The sequence below is a fragment of the Python bivittatus genome, unplaced genomic scaffold (assembly GCF_059951505.1).
Source record: "Python bivittatus isolate LINGU-HERP-01145 unplaced genomic scaffold, Pbiv_v1 ctg000020_np1212, whole genome shotgun sequence".
Classification (NCBI taxonomy): domain Eukaryota; kingdom Metazoa; phylum Chordata; class Lepidosauria; order Squamata; family Pythonidae; genus Python; species Python bivittatus.
The window spans coordinates 76,850,008-76,875,602 of NW_028277030.1; the positions used below are offsets into that span (position 1 = coordinate 76,850,008).

Consider the following 25,595-nt stretch of genomic DNA (forward strand, 5'->3'; position numbering starts at 1 on the left):
ATTGTTTAGTGCTAGGATATGTGATGATTCTGATTTCAGCATCATACCCTAAGGGCTCTTTCCTTAGGTCTAAATCTTTAGCATGACAGCAAATCTAATGTTTGTTCAGGTGTTATTACAGGTACTTTTTAAGGAGATAGTCTGCTTGGTATCTGATATTGGCAGTTACTAAGGTGTAATGTGTGTGCTTGCTTCTGGCACAATATTTAATATACATTTTTATCTGTTGTATATTAATTTGGAAATGACAAATGAGCCACTCCCTTTGATTATTAAATCCTCACAGGAATCAGCATTGCCTGAGATGATGACAAATATTATAAAGAGTTAAAGAATGAAATTTCAAAACAAGCACTTCCATCATAGGGAGTATAAGAGCACATGGACTCAGAAAGCCAATAATAGTATCTCACATATTTCTACTATTTATGCAATGGAAGTTACTTTCCAATATTAGGTAAGTTGCTGTTAATCCTAATAGAAATCTTTACTGTGTTCCTGCAAAAATCCCCCATGCCTGTTTTTTTAATATACTGGTTGTTAGGGAAGGGGAATTAATTATTTGCTTTCTTTTGGAATATTATCAATTTGTGAAGCATTCTGTAATTCTCATTGCTTTTCATGATATCCTCATGACTTCAAGTTGAAACACCATTTATAGTATAGGAGAAATGCTTTATTGGCATTGGCATTACATCTTAAGTTATACATATTTCAGTTATTACTTTAGGACTTACAAAAAAAAATTAACATGAGTTGGCTTCTTAAACAGTGAAAACTTTTGTACTTCCCTTTCTACCTGCATCTCCCAACACTCTTCAGATCTGCCCCAGACAGTCTTGTGGCAGAAGAAAGAATTCGATAAGCCATCAGTGTGTTTGCTGACATAAATGCACAGTTGGATATCACCCACAGTTATTGGAATATCTTGGAGCACCAGAGCTTTAGACCTTTGGAATTGTAAACTTTAAAATAGTCTGTTGATTGTGATACTATATCATGGAAGTTGAGTTGGAGTGGGTCATTGTTTTCTACCATCGTGTTTCTGGGTGTGCTGCTCTTTCTGTTCTTTAAAATTAAAATTCTATTACATGTCTATGGGAGATATCTCTACAGGACCCATTTGTCTTGCAGCCACCACTAAACCATATTCTGGTTTAGACATTTTACCCCTCCTTTATTTCTTTAGATCTCTGAGGCAAGATGACTGGCTGGAACGTAAGAAAGGTACAGGGCAGCAGACCCTTGGTTAACATTTAAATAGAATTGAATGGACGTGAAGTAACTTTAAATAGTTGAAGTCAGTCAATACTTGCCTCCCTGGCACAAAATGTATTTCCAATCCTGTCTCCTTAACAGATGGAGGTCTTCCCAGGCTAGACTCTTAGCTTCTCTCAGACCTGTGCTTCCACTATACCTCCCAAATCCATCTCTTCCAGTTCCTTCCTCTTTTTCCTGGAATATAAATCAGGAGGAGGTACCCTGTGTTACCACAGTCATACCAACAGTTTACAGTATTTTGACAAAGATTAAGCAAAAAGTAAAAAAGGGAAAACAAACTTAAAAATTAGAAGCGGGTCTTTTTTAAGAATTGGGGTAAAGTTTGAACTCAGAAGAGTCAGAAAAGATTGAAGGCTGCTGGTTTAACATGAAACCCTGCCTTAAAATAAGTTTTGCTCAGAGCATTCTAGCAAATTTCCATCTGAGCATAATTCTGGAAATCAAAAAAGAAATCTCCATTGTTTTATAAGTATAATTCAGATATTTTAATGAATTTAAAATAATTTGTTTTATTTGTCCTTTTTATTTTTTTCAGCCAAATGGAATGATGGAAAGAACTATGTAAAAGGGTTGGGACACCATCTGTCTGCCTCTACATCAGTAGGATAATCCTCTGAAAATAGAATAAAATGGGACCAAATTTGGTGTGGTGAAAGAAGCCCACAAAAGAAAGACTGAGTTAAAAAAAATGGGCTGTGGCAAGAGAAAACCCAAAAAAGATTTCCCTAGTGTATCCTTAGGGGGAGAGTGTTGGGCAGTGGCTCAGAGTCCTTCCAGCTGCTTTATGAGTTTGTGCCTCTTATCAGATACAGTGGTACCTCGGTTCACAAACTTAATTCGTTCCATGACACTGGTTGCGACCCAAATTGGTTGCGACCCGAATCAAATTTCTCCATAAGGTTCAATGTAAATACGGTTAATCCGTTCTGACCCCTCCGAATTTGGTCGCCAACTGATTTTGGTCGCATCCCGAATCAAATTTCCCCATAAGGTTCAATGTAATTACGATTAATCCGTTCTGACCCCTCTGAATTTGGTCGCCAACCGATTTTGGTCGCGTCCCGAATCAAATTTCCCCATAAGGTTCAATGTAATTACAGTTAATCTGTTCTGAACCATATGTATTTTTTTTTTTTAAACCACAAAAATATGACACAAAGTACAGTACGAAGAGAGAGAACACTAACCTTGCTCGACGCGACTTCTGGTGTGGAGGACAGGAAGGCGGGTGGGGAGGCGGTTATTGCTTGGAGGGAGAGTCCCCCTCCCTACAGGAAGCCACGACCACGTGTCACGGGAGGGAAAATGGCCGCGGATCCTGTTCATCACCCGATCCGGCGTTCGCGAACGGAGGCAAAATTTTGCAAACGGAGCTGTTTGTGACCCGAATTGGTCGTGAACAGAAGCGTTCGTGACCCGAGGTACCACTGTACTTGTATTTACATTTTAATAATTTTATTTTTTACTGCTCTGGAAATATGACAGACAAATGGTATTAAAATACTTACGATAAGTGTGTATTTTTCTCCTCCAACACTGCAGGCTAAAAAGAAATTACAGGAGGTAATTCCGTTATTAGAGCCAGATTGATATAGCGATTAAGGCACCAAGCTAGAAACTGGGAGAGCTTAAATTCTAGCCCTCCTTAGACATGAAGCCAGCTGAGAGACTGGGCTGGTTACTCTCTTAGCCCTAGGAAGAAGGCAATGGCAACTCGCTTCCCAAATTCTTGCCACAAAAGCTGCAGGGACTAGTCCAGGCAGTTGCCAGGAGTTAAGACTGACTTGAAGGTAAATCCCCCACCCCAAAAAAGTTCTGTTATTAAGAAAGCATAGTGCATATTGGATGATGAATGGGGCTTGTGAGGTCTGAAGGCAGAATTATTGGAAATACAGAGGCAGAACTACTGTTCTTTCAAGAATGGGTCTGGACCTAGAAACATACTCGTACTACCAGATTCACACTTTGAAGAGAGAATATATCTCCATCACACAAAACATTTTCATGCTATCACACATAACATTTTCTTATGAATTCAAGGGCTTCAATTACCATTATATGTAGCTTACAACCCGAGGTGCCCCCAAAACTTTGGTTCTGACTCCCAGGACACTTCCATATTTTACAGCTTAATTGTAATTTTTATGTGTCAAAAAGGGACCATTTTGAAATATATGAGAAGTGATGAGTTTAATTATACTGATACACTCATACATTCATAAAATATGATTAACTTACATGAAGTTAAATCAATTTTTGTTTTTCTCCTCCTCTAGTTTTGGAGTGCATCCCCGGGCACCAAATCAAAGGCTAAGTGCAGTCCTGAAAATTGTTTCATTGTCTTCTGTGTTGGTTTATTATGTGATAGATATGACAAAGCTGTATTCATTTTTAGTTAGTAAGGTATTAAAACATATAATGGTGGTTTTCTGTTTAGTGAACAAAGTTTGTGTTTTGCTCTAATTGTTGCAAATGAAACTTAAAAGAGAGAGAGAAAGAGAGAGATTGATTATGTGCCATTGAGCTGATGCTGATTCTTAGTGATGACATAGACCTTTTCCAGGATGATCTGGCCCCAGCCTTGCCCTTAGTCTTTCAGTGGTGCACCCATTGCTGCTGTAATTGAGTCCATCCATCTTGTTGGTTGTCCCCTTCTACTTTTTCCTTCTACCTTTCCCAGCATTATAGCCTTCTCAAGGTTTTCGCATCATATGGTAATTTGAGCCTGTCATTTGTCCCTTAATTGAGAACTCTGAGTTGATTTGTTCTGTGAATCATTTGCTTGTTTTCTCGTTTATCTATGGTATTCCAGGAGTCTTTTCCAATACCCAAAGTTCAAAAGCAGCAAAACTTTTTCTCTCCTACTTCTCCTTTGCCATTGTCACTGAGTGATCATCGGCCTCCAGCATCTTCCTATATCGCTACTGCACAATGAAGGTGCCTGCTTGCTTTAGCTAGGCAGCTTGGATGATTGTCACAGCTTAAATGACTCTGCTGGGAGTATATACTGTTGATGTACACTCCTAGCATTCTTTGTTCATCCCTTCTAAGAGCCCCCACCATGATGAGGCTGCGTAGCAGGACTTGAGGGGGGAAATACTTATCTATACTGTACATACATTTCCTCTTTCTAACATTTATCTAATATCCCTCAGTATCAGGTTCTACATGCAGATTTTGCTTTGTTAGAGTGACACTAAGTGGTTTATTATGTATAACAAGTTTTAGATTTTATGATAAAATCAGAGACAGTATTCTGTGAATATCTTTCTTTTCTGAGTATCTCCTCCATCAAGGCATCCTAAAGCATCTTATCTGCCTACTCAGAGTATGTTCAAGCTTGAACAACTTATAGATACTTCTGATTGTTGAACATGAACAGGTTTTATCAGGTGCGGATGGAAGGATAAGGAAGCTGGGGTTTTGAAGGACTTATCCAGTTTTGAATTGTAACTTTAATATGGATTCCATATTAGTGATCTTCCTGAATTTATCAGTTCCTTGTTCCATCTATAATCTCTAGAATTACTCAGAAGATTGGCAAAGCAATCCTGTGTGGGCCAGTGGGAGCTGGAAGTCTGTAGAAAATGATCCACTAGTTCCAAAACTGTACTGTCTTCCTTCAAACAGAGTGAAATAGTCTATAAGTGGGTTTGAATTGTTCTCTCAGATTTCTTTAAAAATATTGTATCTTAAGAATGTAATTAGTGGGTCTGATCCAGGAGCCTGGCAGGAAGGCAAAAAAGAGATGTTTGGATCCAAGCTCACTTGGATCCAATCTCACTATTGCCCTGCCTCTAGGATGCTTCAGATTGAGCTGAACCCCAAGTGAAGACTCTGCTCATTGTAGCTTAGGCCTATAGAGCTTCTATGGGATTTCTGGGGGCTGGCAGAGTGCACATGATGCTCCATCCATAGAATTTGCCTTTCAAGATCGAGGAGCATTTCTCTTTGTTCCAACTGCCCTCCAGAGCCATGGTCAATCACTCTGTCTTTCTGGAAATTGAGAACCATTTAAAGTTAACTGCATAGTCATTTGAAAAACAAAAGATTCACTCATTGTAAGAATAATGCCAGAATTGATACAGATGCAATATCTTCATTAGGCCAATGCAAAATAACAAAAAATTGAGAAGGATGATTCTAACAAATTCTAAAATTCTAAATCTTTGTTTTGTTAATTTTGGCTACCTACATAGGATTTTTGGGAGGGAAGGGGAGTGCAAAGAAAAGTTCAGTTTCAAACCACATAATTATTTTAAGGTACCTCTGGTTTTATAAATCATTCAAATAAAGACAGTCTGGCTCTAACTTGTTTAACTAATTTAATCATCCTTGATGAAACAAATAATTTAGAAGGTAACAGTATTTTTTAAAAAAAATATGTTATACTCTGCCGATAAATAAATGTATGCAAAGTGGTAATTTGTAAGGATATTTTTAAAGCAGACAATGGACTTTTCCTATTAAAAATCAGTGAGGGCTAGGAAATTGTTACAACGATCAAAGGTTGCTTGATTTCTATTTGTGGGTTCAGTGAAATCAGCCTTATTAGCATTGGTTAACTGGACCCAGAAAAGGTAAAATGCTTCTGTATATGGGGAATTGTCTAATTTTGATATGAAACTTCCAGCTCTAGTGATATCCCATGGGTAATAAAGATCTACACCTTTAGGACAGAGTTGCACTTCACAGTGGAGGAGCATGACTGCATCTCTTCCCACCCGCTACCCCAGAGTAAGTAAAGTCTAAGTTCTAGACCTTGGGTGTACGCTAGCACCTCTCTCCTAACGGTGGGGGGAAGCTCCACTGAGAAAAATGGCATGAAGAAAAAGGATCTACTATGGTATATTCCTCCTGGATGTACTGAAGGATGCCCTTCAGTAGCAATTAGTAAACCCCACCCCACCAATGTGGTAGTGTTCTTCTATCTGCCATAACTTGGTTTATTTAACGAGAGATACATTGGATGTAGTTGGGGATATTTATTATTTTTATTTAAAAGAGCTGTTCTTCACCTTTCCACAAATAGGTCCTCATGGTAGCTTCCATATTTATTTTGAATTCAAAAACAATATCTAAAACTTTTTCACATAATACGTTACATAATTTGTTTGCACAAATTCCCCCACAAGCAGACAGGTAAGCAAAATAGGAAGCGGCTGCAGAATAAGCCACAACATACATTATATCCCATCCACAGCTTCAGGAATATAGGGAAAAATTAACTGGTGCTTTCAAAGAGTATCAAAATACGTTTTGGGGGATAATATAGTATTGCCATTGTCCCTGGCTGTTTGCATTAGCATCAGTTGCAGTTTCTGAAAATACAGTATTAAGGGATAATCCAGCAAATAACAAACTAAACCAATCTGGAGTGACTTAGTATTTGTCCAGGAGATGTTTCAGTTAATCGACCAACCAAAACTGGAGGAAAAAACTCACTTGAGGGCTTATTTTCTCTGTTGGTTATTAAGGAAAGGAGATATAATAATATCTTTCATTTGTAAACCTGAAAATTAGGAGTCCAGCTAGTCAGAATTACTGAATACATATCCCTTGGTGTTTGGGAGAACACTGTTGTCATTCATGCCTTTGCCTCACTACTGCAAGACTAGCATGTCACAGCACCTGGTAGCCCCTTACTGAACTTGGGTCAGCAGTGGCAGCCCTGGATAGGAGATCACCAAGAAATCCCAGGCCCATTGGAAAAACATCCTGGAAGAAGGCAATTGCAAATAACTCCTATATTTTTCTTGTTTTTGTTGTTATATTGTTGCCAAGAAAATTATAAAACTACCTGGCCATATCCATGTAGCCACCAGGAGTTAACTTTGACTTGAGACTAGAATAAGCTTGTTAAACAGAAACGCTTACCAAACATAGGCAAAAAATCGTGCTCATGGTTTGATAAAAGAATACGTTGTTGGGGAATGGTTAAATGGAAACATATATATGAAGCTGAAGTCATCTAGGAGGATGTTTGTGGGAAGTGTATGTAGGAAGGATCCAAAGAAGAATATAAATTGGTTTAAGGGACTGAACGTTAGGATGTTGTTTCTGGGGATGGCAAGACAAAAGGCATAAATGTTTGAAACCCCGGAAAAAAAATATAAAGTGTGTCTGTGTCTGTGTGTGTGTGTAACTATATATCTGTATCTGTTCCCACCAGTTGATTTGTTGAATGTACCTTGTGTAAATAAGGCATGAGAAAAGCTTTACCATGGTTTTCTGTTAGGGAATCTACACTGTAGGTTCCCATGCTTCTGAGCTAATGGTATTAAATTTCTCATTATGTCTGTGCTGGAGGAAGTTGAGGCTTGGCTTTCTTGAGGGTATGGGAATGTAAAGCTTGGGGGTTGCTGGATATTTGCTTGCTCTTTAGAAAATGGATTTGGAGCCAAATTCTGTTGAGACTCCATATCAGAAGGATATACGCAACAACTCTCTGCTCTGAGTGAGCTGGAATTCAACACAAATAATCGGTCATAAGGTCTGGCTTGCAAATCTCCAAGGTAATGCATATCTCCATACTTGCTATATGAAAATGTCTCAGCTGAAGAATCTATAGAATCCCATTCTTCTTTGGGCTGGGCCTTTGAGATCTGCCTTGCCAAAAAGGAAGGTGTTTGTAAGGCTTGTATTGCTGATGTCTGTTTTCTGCAACACCCTTGGAGGTTACATATTTCTAAACATGGACAGTCCAAGCACAGGCTGTGATGAGACAAAAGTGGGCCCTGGCTGTATCTGCGATAATGATCCCTAGGGGGCTCACCTACTAGAGCTTCATATTTTACAGGTCCTCCAAGGGTATTTCCAGAGTAAGTCCTGCCAGTTAGAGAAGATGCTGTGAATTGCTTAGACACCGTTGCTGCGTATCCTGTTAGACCTTGTTGTGATAAAGTTAATGGAGCCTGGTGGTCGTCCTGATGCATGCTTATCCAGTAGTTTGCTGAATCCGTGTGGAACTCTATTGGTTGCGGGGCGCTGGTGTGAACTACTTCTGAGCTGAGTGCTGTGATGTTTCTGCTGTTAATAGCACTTCTAGGACTATATAGAATTGATGGGTGCCCACTCTTGTTCTTCATGGGTTTTGTTCCCATCTGTTCTTCTTCAGACTTCAGATTGAATGAGCAGGTTTTTGCTTTGGCCCGGAGTTCATCAGCTACAGAGAGATGGTCCCAGTTCAGTCTTTCCGGGTGGTAAAATTTGCACTTGATGCCATATGTGCATTTTTTGCCTGTGGAAAGGAAAACAATTAGATAATTAGCTAGGGGCATGAAAGCAGATAGGACCACCTTATACTTTTTAGTCTTATAAAAACAATTTTTTTAGATACTTTGATTTTATACAAGTACAGAATAATGTTGAGAAAAGATAATGTATTTTTGGGAAAATACAGATTTGGCTGACTTGAGAATATTACTTTGCCATTGAATTAGCAAAACACACACCAACTATTTTTCTTGTCGCAGCCATAATTGCACGCTTCTGTTACAGTGGGGGAAAAAAGTATTTAGTCAGCCACCAATTGTGCAAGTTCTCCCACTTAAAAAGATGAGAGAGGCCTGTAATTTTCATCATAGGTATACCTCAACTATGAGAGACAAAATGAGAAGAAAAATCCAGAAAATCACATTGTCTGATTTTTAAAGAATTTATTTGCAAATCATGGTGGAAAATAAGTATTTGGTCACCTACAAACAAGCAAGATGTCTGGCTCTCACAGACCTGTAACTACTTCTTTAAGAGGCTCCTCTGTCCTCCACTCATTACCTGTAGTAATGGCACCTGTTTGACCTTGTTATCAGTATAAAAGACATCTGTCCACAACCTCAAACAATCACACTCCAAACACCACTATGGCCAAAACCAAAGAGCTGTCGAAGGACACCAGAAACAAAATTGTAGACCTGCACCAGGCTGGGAAGACTGAATCTGCAATAGGCAAGCAGCTTGGTGTGAAGAAATCAACTGTGGGAGCAATAATTAGAAAATGGAAGACATACAAGACCACTGATAATCTCCCTCGATCTGAGGCTCCATCCAAGATCTCACCCCGTGGGGTCAAAATGATCACAAGAACGGTGAGCAAAAATCCCAGAAACACACGAGGGGACCTAGTGAATGACCTGCAGAGAGCTGGGACCAAAGTAACAAAGGCTACCATCAGTAACACACTACGCCGCCAGGGACTCAAATCCTGCAGTGCCAAACGTGTCCCCCTGCTTAAGCCAGTACATGTCCGGGCCCATCTGAAGTTTGCTAGAGAGCATTTGGATGATCCAGAAGAGGATTGGGAGAATGTCATATGGTCAGATGAAACCAAAGTAGAATGTTTTGGTCTAAACTCGTCGTGTTTGGAGGAGAGAGAATGCTGAGTTGCATCCAAAGAACACCATACCTACTGTGAAGCATGGGGGTGGAAACATCATGCTTTGGGGCTGTTTTTCTGCAAAGGGACCAGGACGACTGATCCGTGTAAAGGAAAGAATAAATGGGGCCATGTATTGTGAGATTTTGAGTGAACACCTCCTTCCATCAGCAAGGGCATTGAAGATGAAACGTGGCTGGGTCTTTCAGCATGACAATGATCCCAAACACACCACCCGGGCAACGAAGGAGTGGCTTTGTAAGAAGCATTTCAAGGTCCTGGAGTGGCCTAGCCAGTCTCCAGATCTCAACCCCATGGAAAACCTTTGGAGGGAGTTGAAAGTCCGTGTTGCCCAGCGACAGCCCCAAAATATCACTGCTCTAGAGGAGATCTGCATGGAGGAATGGGCCACAATACCAGCAACAGTGTGTGAAGACTTACAGAAAACGTTTGACCTCTGTCATTGCCAACAAAGGATATATAACAAAGTATTGAGATGAACTTTTGATATTGACCAAATACTTATTTTCCACCATGATTTGCAAATAAATTCTTTAAAAATCAGACAATGTGATTTTCTGGATTTTTTTCCCCATTTTGTCTCTCATAGTTGAGAGTACCTATGATGAAAATTACAGGCCTCTCTCATCTTTTTAAGTGGGAGAACTTGCACAATTGGTGGCTGACTAAATACTTTTTTGCCCCACTGTATATGAGGTTGTAATAGCTGATAATAGATAAAAGAATGTGGCATATGGAGTGGGATTTTTTTTTTTACACTATTGATTCATTCCCACTGTGCAAAAGAGAGTGCAACATACTGAAGTCTGAAGTTATACTACCATAATATACTTTTAATATCTTTTCACTGGCAAGATATGCAGAAGCATATAAAATGCCTTGCCTAATCATTCATATGCCCAAATTCCTACTTCTGTACGGTGAAGTTGACTACATAGAACAAAAAAAACAAGCAATGGATAACTTAAGATTTTTCTTTTGAGGTTCACTCTGTGACTTCATGGGATGTCTAGAGGTATGCATAAAATGAAATATGTGTTTTGTTTCACGCAGAAAACATTTTGTGGCCCTGAAGTTCAGCCAAACTGTTCTGGGAGGGTTGTGGCCAAACTGAAACCTGGAACTTTTGGGTTTGTCTGAGTGTATAATGTCTGATAAGGTGGGTGCTTGCTCTTTGGAAAGGTTTATGGGTTCCAGATGCTGAATAAATATAAATATCTGAATATGCAAATAATGTATAGATCTATCACAAACTATTGACTAGAAAAGGCAGTGGTTTTTGTTTTTGTTTTACAATGAATCCAGTTATTCTTTCTGTATACTGGATTCATTGTAAATTTGACAAACTAACAGCTTCAGCATTTAAAAAACTTACCATAAGGACAGAGCTGCCATTTTGATTCAAGGAAAAGGGTTTTTTTGCTAAGAAAATTGTCAAGAGAAGGTCCATGTCGGCCTAAAGGATCATCAGGTGGCATGAATCTAAAAATACATAATAACAGAATTTACTGAATGAAAGTTTTCATAATTTTCTGAAATGTGCTGAAGTTCACAACATGGATGCTAACTGTATCTTTAATTCAGTACTCAAATCAATGTCCTCCTAGAAAAATACCTACAATATACTTGTGAACTCTCAAACACGTTTAGTATATTTGTGTGTCTCTAAAGCTGTCTTAAAAAAGAACTTTGGAAATAAGCAGCAAATCTGCATGGGGCAAACCCTTTGAAGCTATAGGTATAGACTGTATATTAAACCCAGTTAGTGACCACTCCCATCAAAGTATATGTGAGCTAAATCTGCCTAGTTTGCTGGATGCCCAGTTTCTGCATGCAGTACCTTGGCAGGCAAGTTAGAATGGTTTCTTTAAGATAGCATCTTTGAAAACCAGTACAGTACTGATAACTCATTATAATACACTGATTAAAGTATTGATTAGCATTGGGGAAACTCAATTCAAATTCCTACTCATTCTCTGAGCCCCAGGGTGATTTTAGGTGAGAGGGTCACGTCTGTCAGGCCAACCCACTTTATAAGGCTGCTAAGTGGGTAAAAATGAGAGAACACACGTACAACAGAAAATGTATGTCCCAGTTGGGTGGAAAAGGCAACATGCATTTGATTAAATATTTGTTATAGCCACGGTCTCTGCCTATTTTGCAAATTGTATGTTTATTTATTTATGGTAGCAAATAAAAGTCTGGAAGTTACTTATTTCCTCTTATTTTATTTATTTATTTATTCAATTTATAAAGCTGCCCATCTCAGACAAGTGACTCTGGGCAGCTAACAGTAATAAAATAAATACATGTACTGTGTTGGATCCAGCAAAAAACTCAACAGACAGAAAAGTGTCTTCTATCTGCAGAAGGTCTTTGACTCAGTGGGGCTTTTCCACTGGCTGAACAGGATGAGAAACCTTCACCAATCCACCATCCCCTTGCAGTCCCTAATAGCCTAAGTCCCCGAAGAACCAGATGAGGACAGCAAAGGTTAGACAGGATGTTGGCAAAAATACCATAATTCCTTCCATCAGGAGGAGCAATTTGGGTGGAACTCTGCTTTGTCATGCTCCTGCTTGTGGATTTTAAATTTTAGATCTTGCTCCTTGAAATTTGCACTTTTTAATGTTAGAGTTTTTATTAATTAATTAATTAAATGTGTATGCCGCCCATCTCCCCTGGAGAGTTCGGTTAGATCTTGGTGAAATCTTGTTTGCACATACACCAGACTCTTACTTGTCATTGACAAAAGAATACATCAGCAGTCGCTGCTCAATGAACCATTTCCACTCAGGATTTTCATTCTGCAGATCTCGAAAGTTATCATTGGAAACAATGACCCCATCTTGCTCATAGGCCAATTTAACAATGTAGCGATCATCATAACACACCATTCTTTTGCCCTTTATTTTGCGGGATGGTGTATAGACAAGAATTGCTTGCTTTGCGAGACTTTCAAGGATATGCTGATCTAAAAGTAAAAATAAGACAGGAGAACAAATATTATAAAACACAGAAAAATTGCATGTAGAACTGGAAGATGAGCTTCAAAATATCAGCATTGCACAAGGAATCAAAAATTACTTGTAAAATTTTCATCCGTCAAGCTCATGTATTTATAAAACACAACTTAAATTCAGTGTTCATTTAATCTGGAATGAATCCTAATGCTTTCCATTTAATTAGAATGTGAACTGAAATGTAAATTACCTGGTAAATTGTGGTCTCCCAAATGTTGCTGATTATAAGTCCTAGACAACCTGGCCAATAATGAGAGATGCTAGATAGCAACATTTGAAGGATCACACATTCCCTGCCTGCTTAAGCATTGCTTGTTATGTTTATTTTATAAACTGAAGCAATAAGCTATCAGTTATGTATACAAGACGAGGTCGGTTTGGGATCCATGATAATTCAACAATTCATTCTCCCATTTGGGAGCTGAGCAGCCTAGAAATGTTACAAATTACAGTACATTGTTGTTGGGTACAGAAGTGCAGATGGAGCTGAAGATCATGAATATGGATATAAACAGTAATTTGTTGTCCATAAATAGCACTTTAGTGAGGTGGTAAGCGAAATACTGCTTAATAGAACAACCTCTTGAGAAAATTATCTAAGATTCCACTATAAACAGACAAATACTAGTGGTGCTTACAATGAGGAACATTGTACTACTCTTCCTTTACAGTGTAATATTTATTCTAGACATATTGCCATGATACTTTGAAATCCACTTTTATTTTAGGCTTCAAAATAAAATATATCATAAACATGAGATGTTAAATCTCTAATTGTAAGCATTAGTTGTTAGTAATCCATTTATGCAGGAGTCTCTGAGAATCTGAATTCTAGATATTACTGCTATAGGTGCAAAATAAAAAAGAGGATTGCTAGTTTGTTGAAGTCATAATTTTATTGACTTCAATAAAATTGGTATTTACTATATTGGTAAAATAATAAATAAGCAAGCCAGCTGCTGGGCCTCAGCCTCTTTGGACAAAAATAGTAAGAATGTAAAGGAAGGTTATTTAAATATTTGAAAACCAGTGGCTATAGCAAAAACTGATTAGGGGTGGTTCTAATTGTTCTTATGCGCTTTATGCCATAGAAGCAGTGTTCTAATAAATACTTAATCTCATTGATTGAAGTATGAATAATTTGTAACTGGGAACTAATACTTCATATTGAAAATCTGTTGGATCTATTCCTACCTGTAACAGGGGTATCAAATCGAGATTGTTCCTTTCTCCAAGATGGAACGAAAACTTTGATGTACTGGTGACCTCTTTGTTTGAACCAATCTACCACCAGCTGAATTCCTAAGCATGAAAACACTTCCTTGTTTCCATGACTGCAAAAAAAAAGAAAGATTATTTTTGAGTGTTAGCAAGTTACAGTGCTTTTTAATGGTTTCTGTCACATATCACCTGCTGAATTTAAATGAGCTCTAGTGCCTAGGAGCTAAAATTCCTGGCAAGTGGGAGTGGACTTTTCTTTAAAAATAAAAGAAAATAATATGAATTTATAGAATTTTATTCTATATCGAAACCCATTTTCTTGTTCAGAATGCATCTACAGGCATTTCTTTTTCTAATTGTTATGTGCTTTCAATACTGATTCTGAGGGATGGGCCCTCAGTTCTAGAAAAAGCAAAGTATGTCTGATGTACTACATGTCTGGCTGCTGCTGCTGCCCATAACATCAGTGGCATTTTGTAGATCTATCTTTAAAAGTAAGGTGAGGAGAGAAGACTGTTACCTTGGTCTATTCTCCTTCCAGATCCTTTTTGTTATGAAACTTTTGGGAAGAAGGATTCAAAGCTGGATATTATTTCATATTCTACTGACCCAGAAATCTATCTTGATACACAACCAAATGTTGGGAGAAAGGTCGGAAGTATGTGGAGCTAGCAATACAACTATGAGTAAGATGTCTAATGTTCAGGATCTGATCTGATCTGATGTGAGAAGCCCCGTTAAAGTGGTTAGACGCCTGGCAGACTTCTATAAAAAGAGTGGTGTTTCAACCACCCAGGTATGACCTTATTAAAATCAGTCTCTTGAATTTTGCCTGAAATCAACCTGTCAGCAGTAAAATTCCTTTCAGCCTGAAGATGTTTACCTGTACAAGTAACAGGGAATACATAAGGTATTCTGCATGAAGTAAGAGTTTCTACATAGTTTCTAATTATCTAGAATCTATCTGACACATAACCATTTCAAGATGAGTTCCACCCTTGAGTTTTGAATGTTATGCTAGGGCAACAAATGGAAAGAGCAGAATCTTATTTCATTAACTTAAAATTACACTTAAATTAATTGCATACAATTAATAGGATTTCTCACGTATTCATTTAGACCTTTTTTAAAATTCTCAGTTTGGTAACAGCTTCTTTATTAAAGCAATTTGTATGCCACCTACTCACTGGTCTTCAGGTGGCTTCACTAATCCTAAAGATTTTGAGTGAAACACAGATCATGGACCTGTAACAAAAAGGGGGAGGCAGGCTTTTTTTCCTGTAGTTTTTCTTCTCTTCATGGAATTTAACTAACCAGACAATAATTTTAGCTATATCACAATTACATAGTAAAACTGCTTAGTTTCTGCTATATGTAAAAACATTTGTTTAAAAATCCTAGAATAAGCTAATGATCCTATCTCTACTTTGAATATTCCGGATAATAGTTACTGCTTCTGTTATATGTTATAAAGTAAATTTCCCTTCAACTCAAGTTTGACTTCTGATAGCTTCGAGGACATGTTGATGTACTTTTCTTGGCAAAAATATGAAAGTAGTTTGCCATTGCTGGCTTCTGAGGTGTTTTTAGGGCTAGATCATCCAAATAGAAACTAGATTGAACCTTGTTTAGGTGCTGCCACCTAGCTGAGCGTTATATGTTACAATTTTTTTTCCAATTGTGCAGCAAATTCCTGTTTGCATGTACATCTCCATAATAAATCTAGAAAAAAGTTCTGCAGTCTAGCTAGAACTCCAAATTCGTATGACATGGACCAAGAGGGAGATGCACACAGATTTGTGATTAGTGAAATCCATTGCTAGGTTGTCAGAAGGTGATGGGTTTAATTTTGGGTTTAATTCTACTGAAACTTTATGGTGATTTTGATGTGCTTTGTAACTAAAAGTCTGCTGTTTGCTTATGAAGACAAACTCATTATCTTAACACAATTTCCAGTATAGAACAGTGGTCAATATTTGAGTTGTAAGCTAACCATAATCTAGAGGGCAGTTGGTTAGAGAAGGCTGGTATCAAAGTGATTTTCATTTCCTTCAATTTAACCAATGTTTTTGTACATTCACAAGCAAATTCACAGAGCTTCTTGATTGCTAAACATAAAAGCTTATTTACACTAGCATTGTTGTAATCGCCCTGTTAGATACATTTTCCTTGATACTGGAGTTCCTGATATCCCCTCCGGGGTTGCTTGTTCTGGGTTGTTTAATAAGAATTATAAAATCCTTGTTGACTTTCACACACAGGTCCCTGCATTTTCCTGAGAAACTGTGGATTCCACTCATAAGGGAGAGCAGCTTATTTGTATGGATCACCTATGCAGTTAAAGAGGTGAGTCAGGAGTAATTTACTCCAACTTTTAGTGATCTCTTGATTAGGTGAACAGCATTACTCATCTGATGCCACTAGATCTATTGGACTACCACTCACATAATTCCCAGCAGTTGCAATCTCACTGTTGGGGGATTATGAGAATCGTAGTCCATCAAGTCTGACAGGTGGCAGGTTGTTATTATTTCAATTTAGAAAAGCTGCCTAATTCCAAATCAACTCAAGGCAATGTACAAAAATGTTAAAACCAAAAATGTTAAAAGCAAACATAAAAATTAAAAGCCAATAATGTTGTAAACAAAAAAGTTAATCTAGCGGTGTTTCTCAAAAGTTGGCAACCTTAAAATATGTAGACTTCAACTCCCAGAGTTCCCCAGGCAGCATGGCTGGCTGAGAAATTCTGGGAGTCGAAGTCCACACACACACATTAAAGTTGCCAAGTTTGGGAAACACTGATCAAGGATACATCAAGGACACTTGCAACTATTATGCCAATCCGAGAGCCTGGCATCCTGACTACATAATCCAGGAACTAATGTAGAAAATAGATTGAGGTTTAGCCTTAGAAAAGGCTAAACCAAGGCAGAGAGTCAAAACCAGATGACTGCTAAGTGACTGCCAAACTTTGTGAAACCATTCCTTCTACAGGCAGGGTGGTAAGAAAGCTTGATGAAAATAGATTGTGCCAGAACTTGCAGTTCAGTACAGCTGGAGGGCACCAGGTTGGGAAAGGCAGGTTTGTGCTCAGCGGAGTGGTGTGTGTGCGTGCAGGCACCATTCATTATTTTTTGTTCTTTCCCCATACGTGCCCTGCCCTTCCTTTAAATGTGAGGCCACAAACTCTACAGCCTCTTTCCTGTGCCACTCAACCACCCTTTGGTTTTTATCATCAGGAAGTCTGCAAAAAAAAGTGAAATCTGTTATCAAAATGTAAGAATTCTTATTTTCTCCTGGCAAGTATGATTTTGTAATAAAGCAGGCAGCAGCACAGAAATTGGCCTTGGGAGCAGACCTCCCTGAGATAGGATGCCTGTCAGTTTAGGAAACTTGCACAAGTAGATTTTGAATAGAGCTTTTTTGTGTGTATGCCTATTTAGTCTCCTTCGCTTCCCTTCAGCTACAATTTAGATAGGATCAGTTCACACATGAAATGCCTGTCCCTTGCTCCCTGTTTGAATCTAGCACGTACCCATGCTGTCATAGCTCAAATATGTCAGAGAAGAACTTTACGTCATAAAAGTTCAAATGCAACACAATTATCCAGTTAATACTTTGCCTTCCTGAAAATAGGAATGGTCATCCCAAGAGCCCACACCTGCATTCACCATATTTTAAATGTTCCATCTCGACTCATAACATTTTAGGATTGTAGAGCAAATAGAAGCCATTGAGATAACAAAACGGAAAGATGCTTGCCTCATTGCGACGTTGCTCCCATCAATTACAATAGGTCTCAAGTGACTGGCTGCCTCACTTGGTTCCTCAGTAGAGCCCTGGGGAAACGGCAAGGGCCCGTACGCTCCATGGGCGGCAGGACTGGGCTGAGAACACTGTGTCCTGTTCTCACTCTCTTGAGGTCTCCTCCCCATCTGAATCAATTCTTGTAGCAAATCATTCTCTGAAGCCTCTTGGCCTAATTTCTCCAGCACTTTGCATACTTCCTTCTTGTTATAGCCCAGCTTGTGGAAGAATTCAAGCTTGTTCTGTTGTGCTTCCATGTTTGCACAAAGATAGGAAATCCTGCAGGAATAGTACTTTCTAAAGTGGAAAATCAGCTGGTATAGCTTTTTGTGCTGCTTTTAATCAATAATGATCATCCAGTGTAGCAACTGACAACATGTCTTGAGAGAGAGAGAGAGAGAGAGACAACAAAAATAACTGTTTAGTGTCAAGTCCAATATAAAAGACAGGAAAACTTCAGTATTAAGCAGTTCTTTGTAATATAATTAGTTGCCACAGAATTTTGCATACTTTCTTTAAAATATTATAAAATTATAAAATTGAAGTATTGTTTATAAAATAATCAACATGTCTCTATTATTCCAAAAGAAATCTCTATGTAACTTTAATAAACATAATAAACGTTTGCTTTTCATCCATGATGTGTATTGCTGAGCAAACCCCAATCCTTCCCAATATCTATGTTTTTATAGATATAATATCAACAGATATTCAGAGACAAAAGGTTCTTGGGACATACTTATTCCCATGAACCTCCCTTTTTCAAACTGATGCCCACTGTCAGAATTTGTAACTTGCCTGATGAACCTGGGAGAAATAATCCTAAATTATTTGGGGAGCCCCAAATTGCAAAAGGCTGATGCAGAATTTTTGCTGCTTAGGATTCAGTCTCCTCAAGGGACAATTTATCACATGTCAATATTATGCTTTATAGATGTTGGGTAAAATAGAATATCAGATCTATTTAGATTTCTTTTGAGTTAAGAAAAGCTCGAGGATAAAATAGAGTCTTTGCTTAGCCTGTCTCAAATTGTGTTAGCTCTCTTGACTTACCAGATGTGTACAGCCTGTCTTGAGATGTTCTGAGCATCAGTGATTCTCTCTTATTAAATATAACCTCTGGGCAACCAATATCCATCAGAGCATCAGGTATGTGCCTAAGATAGGTGTGCAAGCGTGACGTAGGCAAAATCCTGTGCATATACATACGCACGCAGATGGTTGACTCCAGCCTTATCTCTGATTAAAACAATGAAAAACAACTTCATGAAGGAGTTGCACTTGTGCACTGTGGTTAGCAAAGTACAGATACCATCTCTTTTGCTGGTGAAGTTAATAGCAAATGCTTAGCAATAAACAAACTTTGTCCAGTGTTATGAAAAAATGTGTCATTGGCAACTTGAGACCTGATTATGAGGGAGGCGGGAGAGGTTGCTTTGAGGGCAAGTTTAAGAAACATTATGTAAAGAGAACATGCAGCCTTCTAAATGTTTTGCACTTCAGCTTCTAGCAGTCACTGTGAGCTAGTGAAGGAAACTCAGAACTGTCATTCTGCACATCCTCTTTCCAAGGCAGACCTGCACTGCATTTCTGAATTTAGCTCATTGTACCCTTTGAATTCTGCTAAATCCCAGACAACTTAACAAACAACAACTAACTTACAATTTTAACATATTCATAGCATTTATGACTCCATCAATTTTTCTTTGATATTATTTGGCGTTAATTTCAGTTCTGCTCTTCAACACATCAGTATCATTCCCACATAGATTTTTAAAATAGTCCTTGTAGTCTTCCCTTGCTTCAGTTTCCTCACAACTTATTTCATTACTTTTTATTCCATTTACTCTGCGGGAGGCTCCTTGTTTAACCACCTTCACCCACTCCCAAAACAATGTTCATATTTCCATCAAAGTTGCTTGGCATTTTCTCTGCCTTGCTCAATCTTTACCATTCCTTGATCATTTTGACTATATTCTTTGCAGCCATCTTTTACTCTATATACACGTTACTCAGTATTTTTTATAATTTCTTACAGTAAGCTTTCTCGTTTATGCATTTTTCTCATCCATAGTCTCTTTTACTTTATTCCACCAAGCCTTCTAGTTCATAATTCCACACCCTTTTGTGGCACTTGGTACCACATTTTTTCACTCTTGCTCAAAGCAACTTCCAAATTGTTTTTTCTTATGTCCACTAATCCACTCGTTCTAGCTTTTAATAATCTTTTCATGCAGGATTTGTATTTTTTTTTCTTTCTGCAGTTATACTTTTGTTTTGTATCTTTCACTTGTTTCCTTTTCCTCCATCTCTACTTTTTCCCTAAGATCCACTTTTGAAACTACAAAAAGTGATCGAGAGGGCGGAGCTGGCGTCGCGGCGATACGGCGGGCGATCCTGGGCTCCCAGGATGGCAGCCGATATCTCCTCTCCCGGACGGTCCCGATGGACCTAAGCCGTCCCGTAGAGATGGCGAACGCAAAGGGCGCGTCCCGCGGATCTCAGGGACGCCGCAAGTCCCAGATCGATCCGGGGAGAAGCTCTTGAAGCCGGCGGAGGAGAGGCAGCCAAAAATGGCTGCGAAAGCCGGGACAGCTCCAAAGGAAGATGGAAGAGAAGGGTGTCAACTGGGTGAGATGGACTTTTACTATTCAACTATTCTTAGAGAACACCTTAAGTAACTTAAAGAGATTTTTAAAAGTGAAGAAAAGTGGATTAAGCGGCGAGATTGAACCCTATTAAAAAAAAGAAGGGGGAGAAAATTTTTCTTTTCAACTTTCCCTTTTTAGTGGAATTGACAAGATGTTTTTCTTTTAAAAAAATATATTTTTAACTGGATTGGCTTTCTCTTTTTAATACTCAATAACTCTTTATTTTAAGCCTTTTTTTTTTACTAAGATTTCTTTATTGTTATAAGAAATTTATATCTTTTTGACTTTGAAATGGGGAAAGTGGAGTTAAGAGAAAGTAAATGAAAGAAAGTTGCACTGCCATTTAGAGGCGCGACTTAGTGCTTTTTTTTTTCATTGTGACGCATGCTCAAAGACCCTGTGCTTTCTAAAAAGATAGTGGGATGTGCATGTTTATACAGGTGCCATCCGTAACTATAAACAAGAAAGTGGAGTTGAAAGCGACTTTGAAAACATTAAGATGGAAAGTTTGAGCCAGTCACAAGAGCCTTGATTAGTGGCAGTAGCTCTTTTTTCTGCTAGAAGCTCTGCTTTGCTCTCTATTCCCCCACTCAGATGGATTTTTTTTTTAAAGAGGCTTAGCCTTTTCCTTCTTTTCCTTTTCTTTTTATTTTTCCTTCTTTTTTTTTTTTCTCTCCTTTTGCTTCTTTTTTTCTCTTATTTTTGGCAAGAACAAAGATAAAGAATCCTTTGACTCAATGAAGGTTTATCAAGATAATAGACTATACGAGAAACACAATGCAGAAAAAGATCTTTAAACTATTGAGGATGACTATAAAAAATTGGAAGAAGAGCTGCAGAAATTCTCAAAAAAAAAAAAAAAAAAGAAAAAAGATATTAAAGCTAAAATGGACTTAATTAAACATAAAACGGGATCATTGGAAAAGGAAGAAATAGTACAAGAAATCAGAAACATTAAACGGAATTATTGTGAGGCCTATAAACTGAGAATTAAAAGGGTTAATCAACTGATAAATGAAGAGAGACAGATTTGTTCTTGGCACTGAGGGTGAGAAAAAGATTATACAAGATTATAATGGAAAATCGTACTAAGAGAATGTACAAAAAGAAGAAGTAAAACAATATTGAAAGAAACTATTGCAGATGTTTAAAGAGAAAATCAGGGGAATATAACAATGATGGAACTGACAGAAGCTTCCAAAAACAGAATGTTCAAAAGGACACTTATTATTGCTTTCTCTTATCCAATAATATAGAAAAAAGGAATGAACAGCCAGATATTTTGGGATATTGAATGAAAAGGGTGAACTCAAAATTATGCAAGCGCTGGAATAAAGTATAAATTTGAGATATATAGTTAAAAATTGTATAACATGTAGTGAAATCTGGTTAGAACTGTAACTTGGTTAGAATTGTAATTGATATTGTAACTGATATTGGTTAGAATTGTAACTCTTAAGAATTGGAAAAATTAAAAAGTACTTATGCAGGAGGAAGTTATTCAAAATTATGGAATGTGCAGAGATGAGTTAAATTGAGATTTGAAATTAGAGTAAGAAGATAAGCAATTTTATATGACACGGGATTTGTTTTTATTAATGATTAGATGAGAAAATATAGTAATGTAATAGATTAGGAAATTTTATAATAGAAATTTGATATTAATTATTATATATATACACATATAATAGATAGATGGAGATGTATTACTAATCCTATTGAAAGTTAAAATTTTTTGTAATATATGATTTTATAGATTAGCTATGAATGATTAACAATTGTTAATTGATAAGTATACAAGTATATTTTGAATAGATGATATGAGAATTTAAGATTATGAAAGGGGCACCAACGAGTTTAACTGGTTGACACACGGTATAAAATGGAAGATGCTTTTTTATGCCTTTTTATGTTTTTGTTTGTTTATGTTTGTCTTGTGTTTGTTGTAAAAATAAAAAAAACATTATTAAAAAAAAAAAAGAAACTACAAAAAGTGATCTATTCCATGTTTAGAACTTGTCACCACTCTTATATTCTTCGGTAATTTTCTCAATCTTTCATTATATATAATCAAATCTATCATATTATTAGATCTATATTCATACTTTTTCTGTATGCATACATGCATAGGCTTATGCTTAAACAACGTAACAAACAGATCTTTACCTAAACATTACTTACTAAGCAGTGTTCTAGTTAATTCTTTGATCTCCTAATCCAATTACTTTTCTGTATTCTGTCTTGTTTCCACCCATTCGTTCATGTCACCTAAGAGAATAATTTTTCCCCTTTGATTGCATTCATTAAGAATATTGCACAGTTGTTCCCTTACCACCATTCACTGGATTACAACTATTGCAACTAATACTTTATTATAAAGCTGTGTGCTGCCCAAGTCCCAGTCAAATGTAGGGATGGCTACTTTACTTCAATAAATTGTGTCCTGGAGGATTACATTACAGGGGGAAATTTGGAGTGGGGAATGTTCATTTTCACAAATTGAAGGGGGAAAAAAACCTGATGGATAACTAGCTCCAGATATACTGTTATAAGCACATCCTATTCTTCTGCAAGTTTTTAAAATTCCACTTAATTCTATGGACTGCTAGCTAGACACTTCGCTTGCAGTTTTGGAGAGACCAATCCTTGCCTCTAATGTACCAAGGCATGAATTTGGACTTGATAATTTTATTTCTGAATGTATGGTCTATCACATACTGCAGCACATTTGAAAAAGCGGTCAACTAATTTGATGCCTTTGAGTCAGTGTTGATTCCTGGTGACTGCCTGGATTAGTCCCTGCGGTTTTCTTGGCAAGACTTCTGGAAGTGGTTTGCTCTTGCCTCCTTCCTAGGGCTGACGGGGAGTGACTGGCTCAAGGTCACCCAGCTGGTTTCGTGCCTACGGCAGGACTGGAACTCCCAGTCTCTAGCCTGGTGCCTTAACCACTACGCCAAAGTGGCTCTCTGGTCAGTACGTGTGTCTGAAGAGCACTATATGCAGTTGAGTAATATGACATAGAGGTTAGCTCATTCCAAACCCTTGCTAAGTGTTTATTTAGTCAAGCGTTTCTATCTGCCTGCCTCCTTCTTTGAGAAATATTTTATAAAAATTTGCAACCCCCACCCCACTTTCCATTAACTATGCGTGTGTGTCTCTTATACAGTGAAAATATCCCAATCACCACTTCTCTTCAGTTGGTCAGATTCAGTTACTGTTTCTCAACCTGCAGCTTTGGTACACAGGAAAGGGGAGAGCTGGCTGCTTTCCTTTGGTCTCACTGCGTCACTCCGTTCCCCTGGAGTCTGTTGACATTCTGTGCCATTACTATCTTACACTCTGAAAGTGGGAAGGTAGGTATTTCTTAGACCAACATTGTTTTTTCTCAATATACTTTGCCTACACACTTGGTGTTATCCAGGTCTACTGATCTCTCCCTCTTGAGTTATATGACTCTAGAGATATGCTGAACAACATGGACACCAACAGCTAGCTTTGGGTGCGCCTTGTTCAAAGTGAAACGTGTTCCTGATGCTTTGGTCCAAATATGGACCCAAAATGTGACCGTTTCAGGCAAAAGTGATTCAGAGAAGGGGAAAAGTGAGAAAAAGCAAGACATTAATGGTGGCAGTAACAGGAAGAGAAGGAAGGACAAGTGCTGGAAACATCAGGGGCAGGCTGGTGGGATATGCCATGTTGGGTTCCTGCTGACCTCTGCTGGGCTAATAGATCAGTACTGGATGAAGGGGGAGAGGGGAAGGGGATGGGAAGATTGGGGGGATGGATGGGTTGGTAGGATAAGCTCTACAGGGAGCCATGGAGGGAAGAGAAAGGGCAATGAGCACCAGTCTTAACTTCTAAAACCACTCTGGGTTCCTTCCAGATTTTGTTTCTGACCAAAGTGTTCAGGGTTGTTTTTGCTGAACCGTGGCTGAACAAAAATGGTTGAGAAGTCAGTAACACGATGGTTTGTATCAAATTCAAGAAAAAATATGTTTTCCATTTTGTCCCCATCTGTTTGATTTCCTTCAAGGCTGCAGAGACAACTCTGCCCTGAGAGGCAGCGCTCTCCCTACATTCCAAGCAGATGGAATCTAGGCCAGTTCCTTGCTTGTACTCAGGGCAGGATTCACGTATTCTACTAAATACTCTATTAAACAAATACTTAAAGATGCTGCTTGGCTCCCATTTGCTCTTGCTTCCTCTCCCCCACTGAATGCTTTTGCAGAACTAGGTTAAAAGCAAATGGTCTGTACTCACAGAAAGCGTAGTGCCTTTGCTTAAGAGACCAGAATGGCTAGGTTGGCTGCGCCTTCGCTGTATCCACAAGGAGATGCAGAAGGCTACAGTGCGTTTGCAATTCTCAAGGAAGTTCAGCCTTTTTTTTTTTAAGGCACACTGTTACTGATTTTGACAAAGTGCAATGTACAGACTGCAATTCATTTCATGGAAACATTTCTACTTCCTTAATGGGCAACTCCTCATTTAACATTTCAGACTTTGATTTAGCAAGAGGGAGGGAAAGTACAAAGGTCATTGCCATGTGATTAGCAGAAATCATAAACACCAGTGTTTTAGCTTTATTAGAACATTTGTTAGCAACAACACATTAATCAACAAATGTGTTTTGTTCTCTCTCCTGCTTTTTGCTGCATTGTGATGCAGATTTATTCAACTTCCCTTTGCTCCCCCTCTCAAAGCAAGGCCTTGGTGGAATTGCCTTGGTGGAATGAGAGGCACATAAGGAAATAGGCTAAGTGCCTTTTTACTGCTTGTATTTTAGCACACGGCTTTGCTTAGCAAAGAAGGTGGAAGATCTAAGCTTTCAGTTGCTGAAGCGATCTGATGTATCAGGTCTGACATGAAGAGTTTTGGCACTGCTCTAAAATGTATATTATAAGAAAATCTGCAAGTTTATAATATTTATTTTCTTTTAGCTTCCCAAAGAAAATTTTCTATCCTGCAAACATGGTTAACATGGGAACTTAAAGGAATCCAGCTGCAGTCAGATCGTGGATAACTAGATGAGGATTTCAGTGGGATTTAAAACAGAAGTGCAAGCCTTTTCCAAGCCAAGGATTGTTCTTGAGAAGCATGGTAGGGCAGCAATTAGGAGGGGTTGGGACAAAACATTAATGATTAATTAATGATTACCTCACCATACAAAGAATACTTTTCCTTTTTCTTCACACTAAAAAATTATAATTTGCTAGGGAT

The 25,595-nt window shown here is 38.1% G+C and overlaps 1 protein-coding gene and 1 long non-coding RNA gene across 3 annotated transcripts; one reads left to right on the forward strand and one right to left on the reverse strand.

Moving 5' to 3' along the window:
- Positions 1 to 5: 5 nt before the first annotated feature.
- On the forward strand, positions 6 to 21,049 carry LOC148217102 (uncharacterized). Its single transcript, XR_015796438.1, has 3 exons — positions 6 to 457; positions 16,182 to 16,266; positions 20,055 to 21,049. It is a non-coding gene; the product is annotated as an uncharacterized LOC148217102 (long non-coding RNA).
- Positions 5,422 to 25,511, reverse strand: ZC3H12D (zinc finger CCCH-type containing 12D). Of its 2 annotated transcripts, XM_025176080.2 has the most exons (7): positions 24,639 to 25,511; positions 18,781 to 18,966; positions 17,683 to 18,107; positions 13,894 to 14,033; positions 12,416 to 12,650; positions 11,052 to 11,158; positions 5,422 to 8,521 (listed from the first exon to the last, which is right to left on the reverse strand). In XM_025176080.2, exons 3-7 carry the CDS (start codon positions 17,982 to 17,984, stop codon positions 7,500 to 7,502), a joined length of 1,806 nt encoding a protein of 601 aa, XP_025031848.1. In that variant the 5' UTR covers positions 17,985 to 18,107; positions 18,781 to 18,966; positions 24,639 to 25,511; the 3' UTR covers positions 5,422 to 7,499. The 2 variants fall into 2 exon arrangements, with proteins under 2 accessions (XP_025031848.1, XP_025031850.1); XM_025176082.2 differs by lacking the exon at positions 18,781 to 18,966.
- Positions 25,512 to 25,595: the final 84 nt, after the last annotated feature.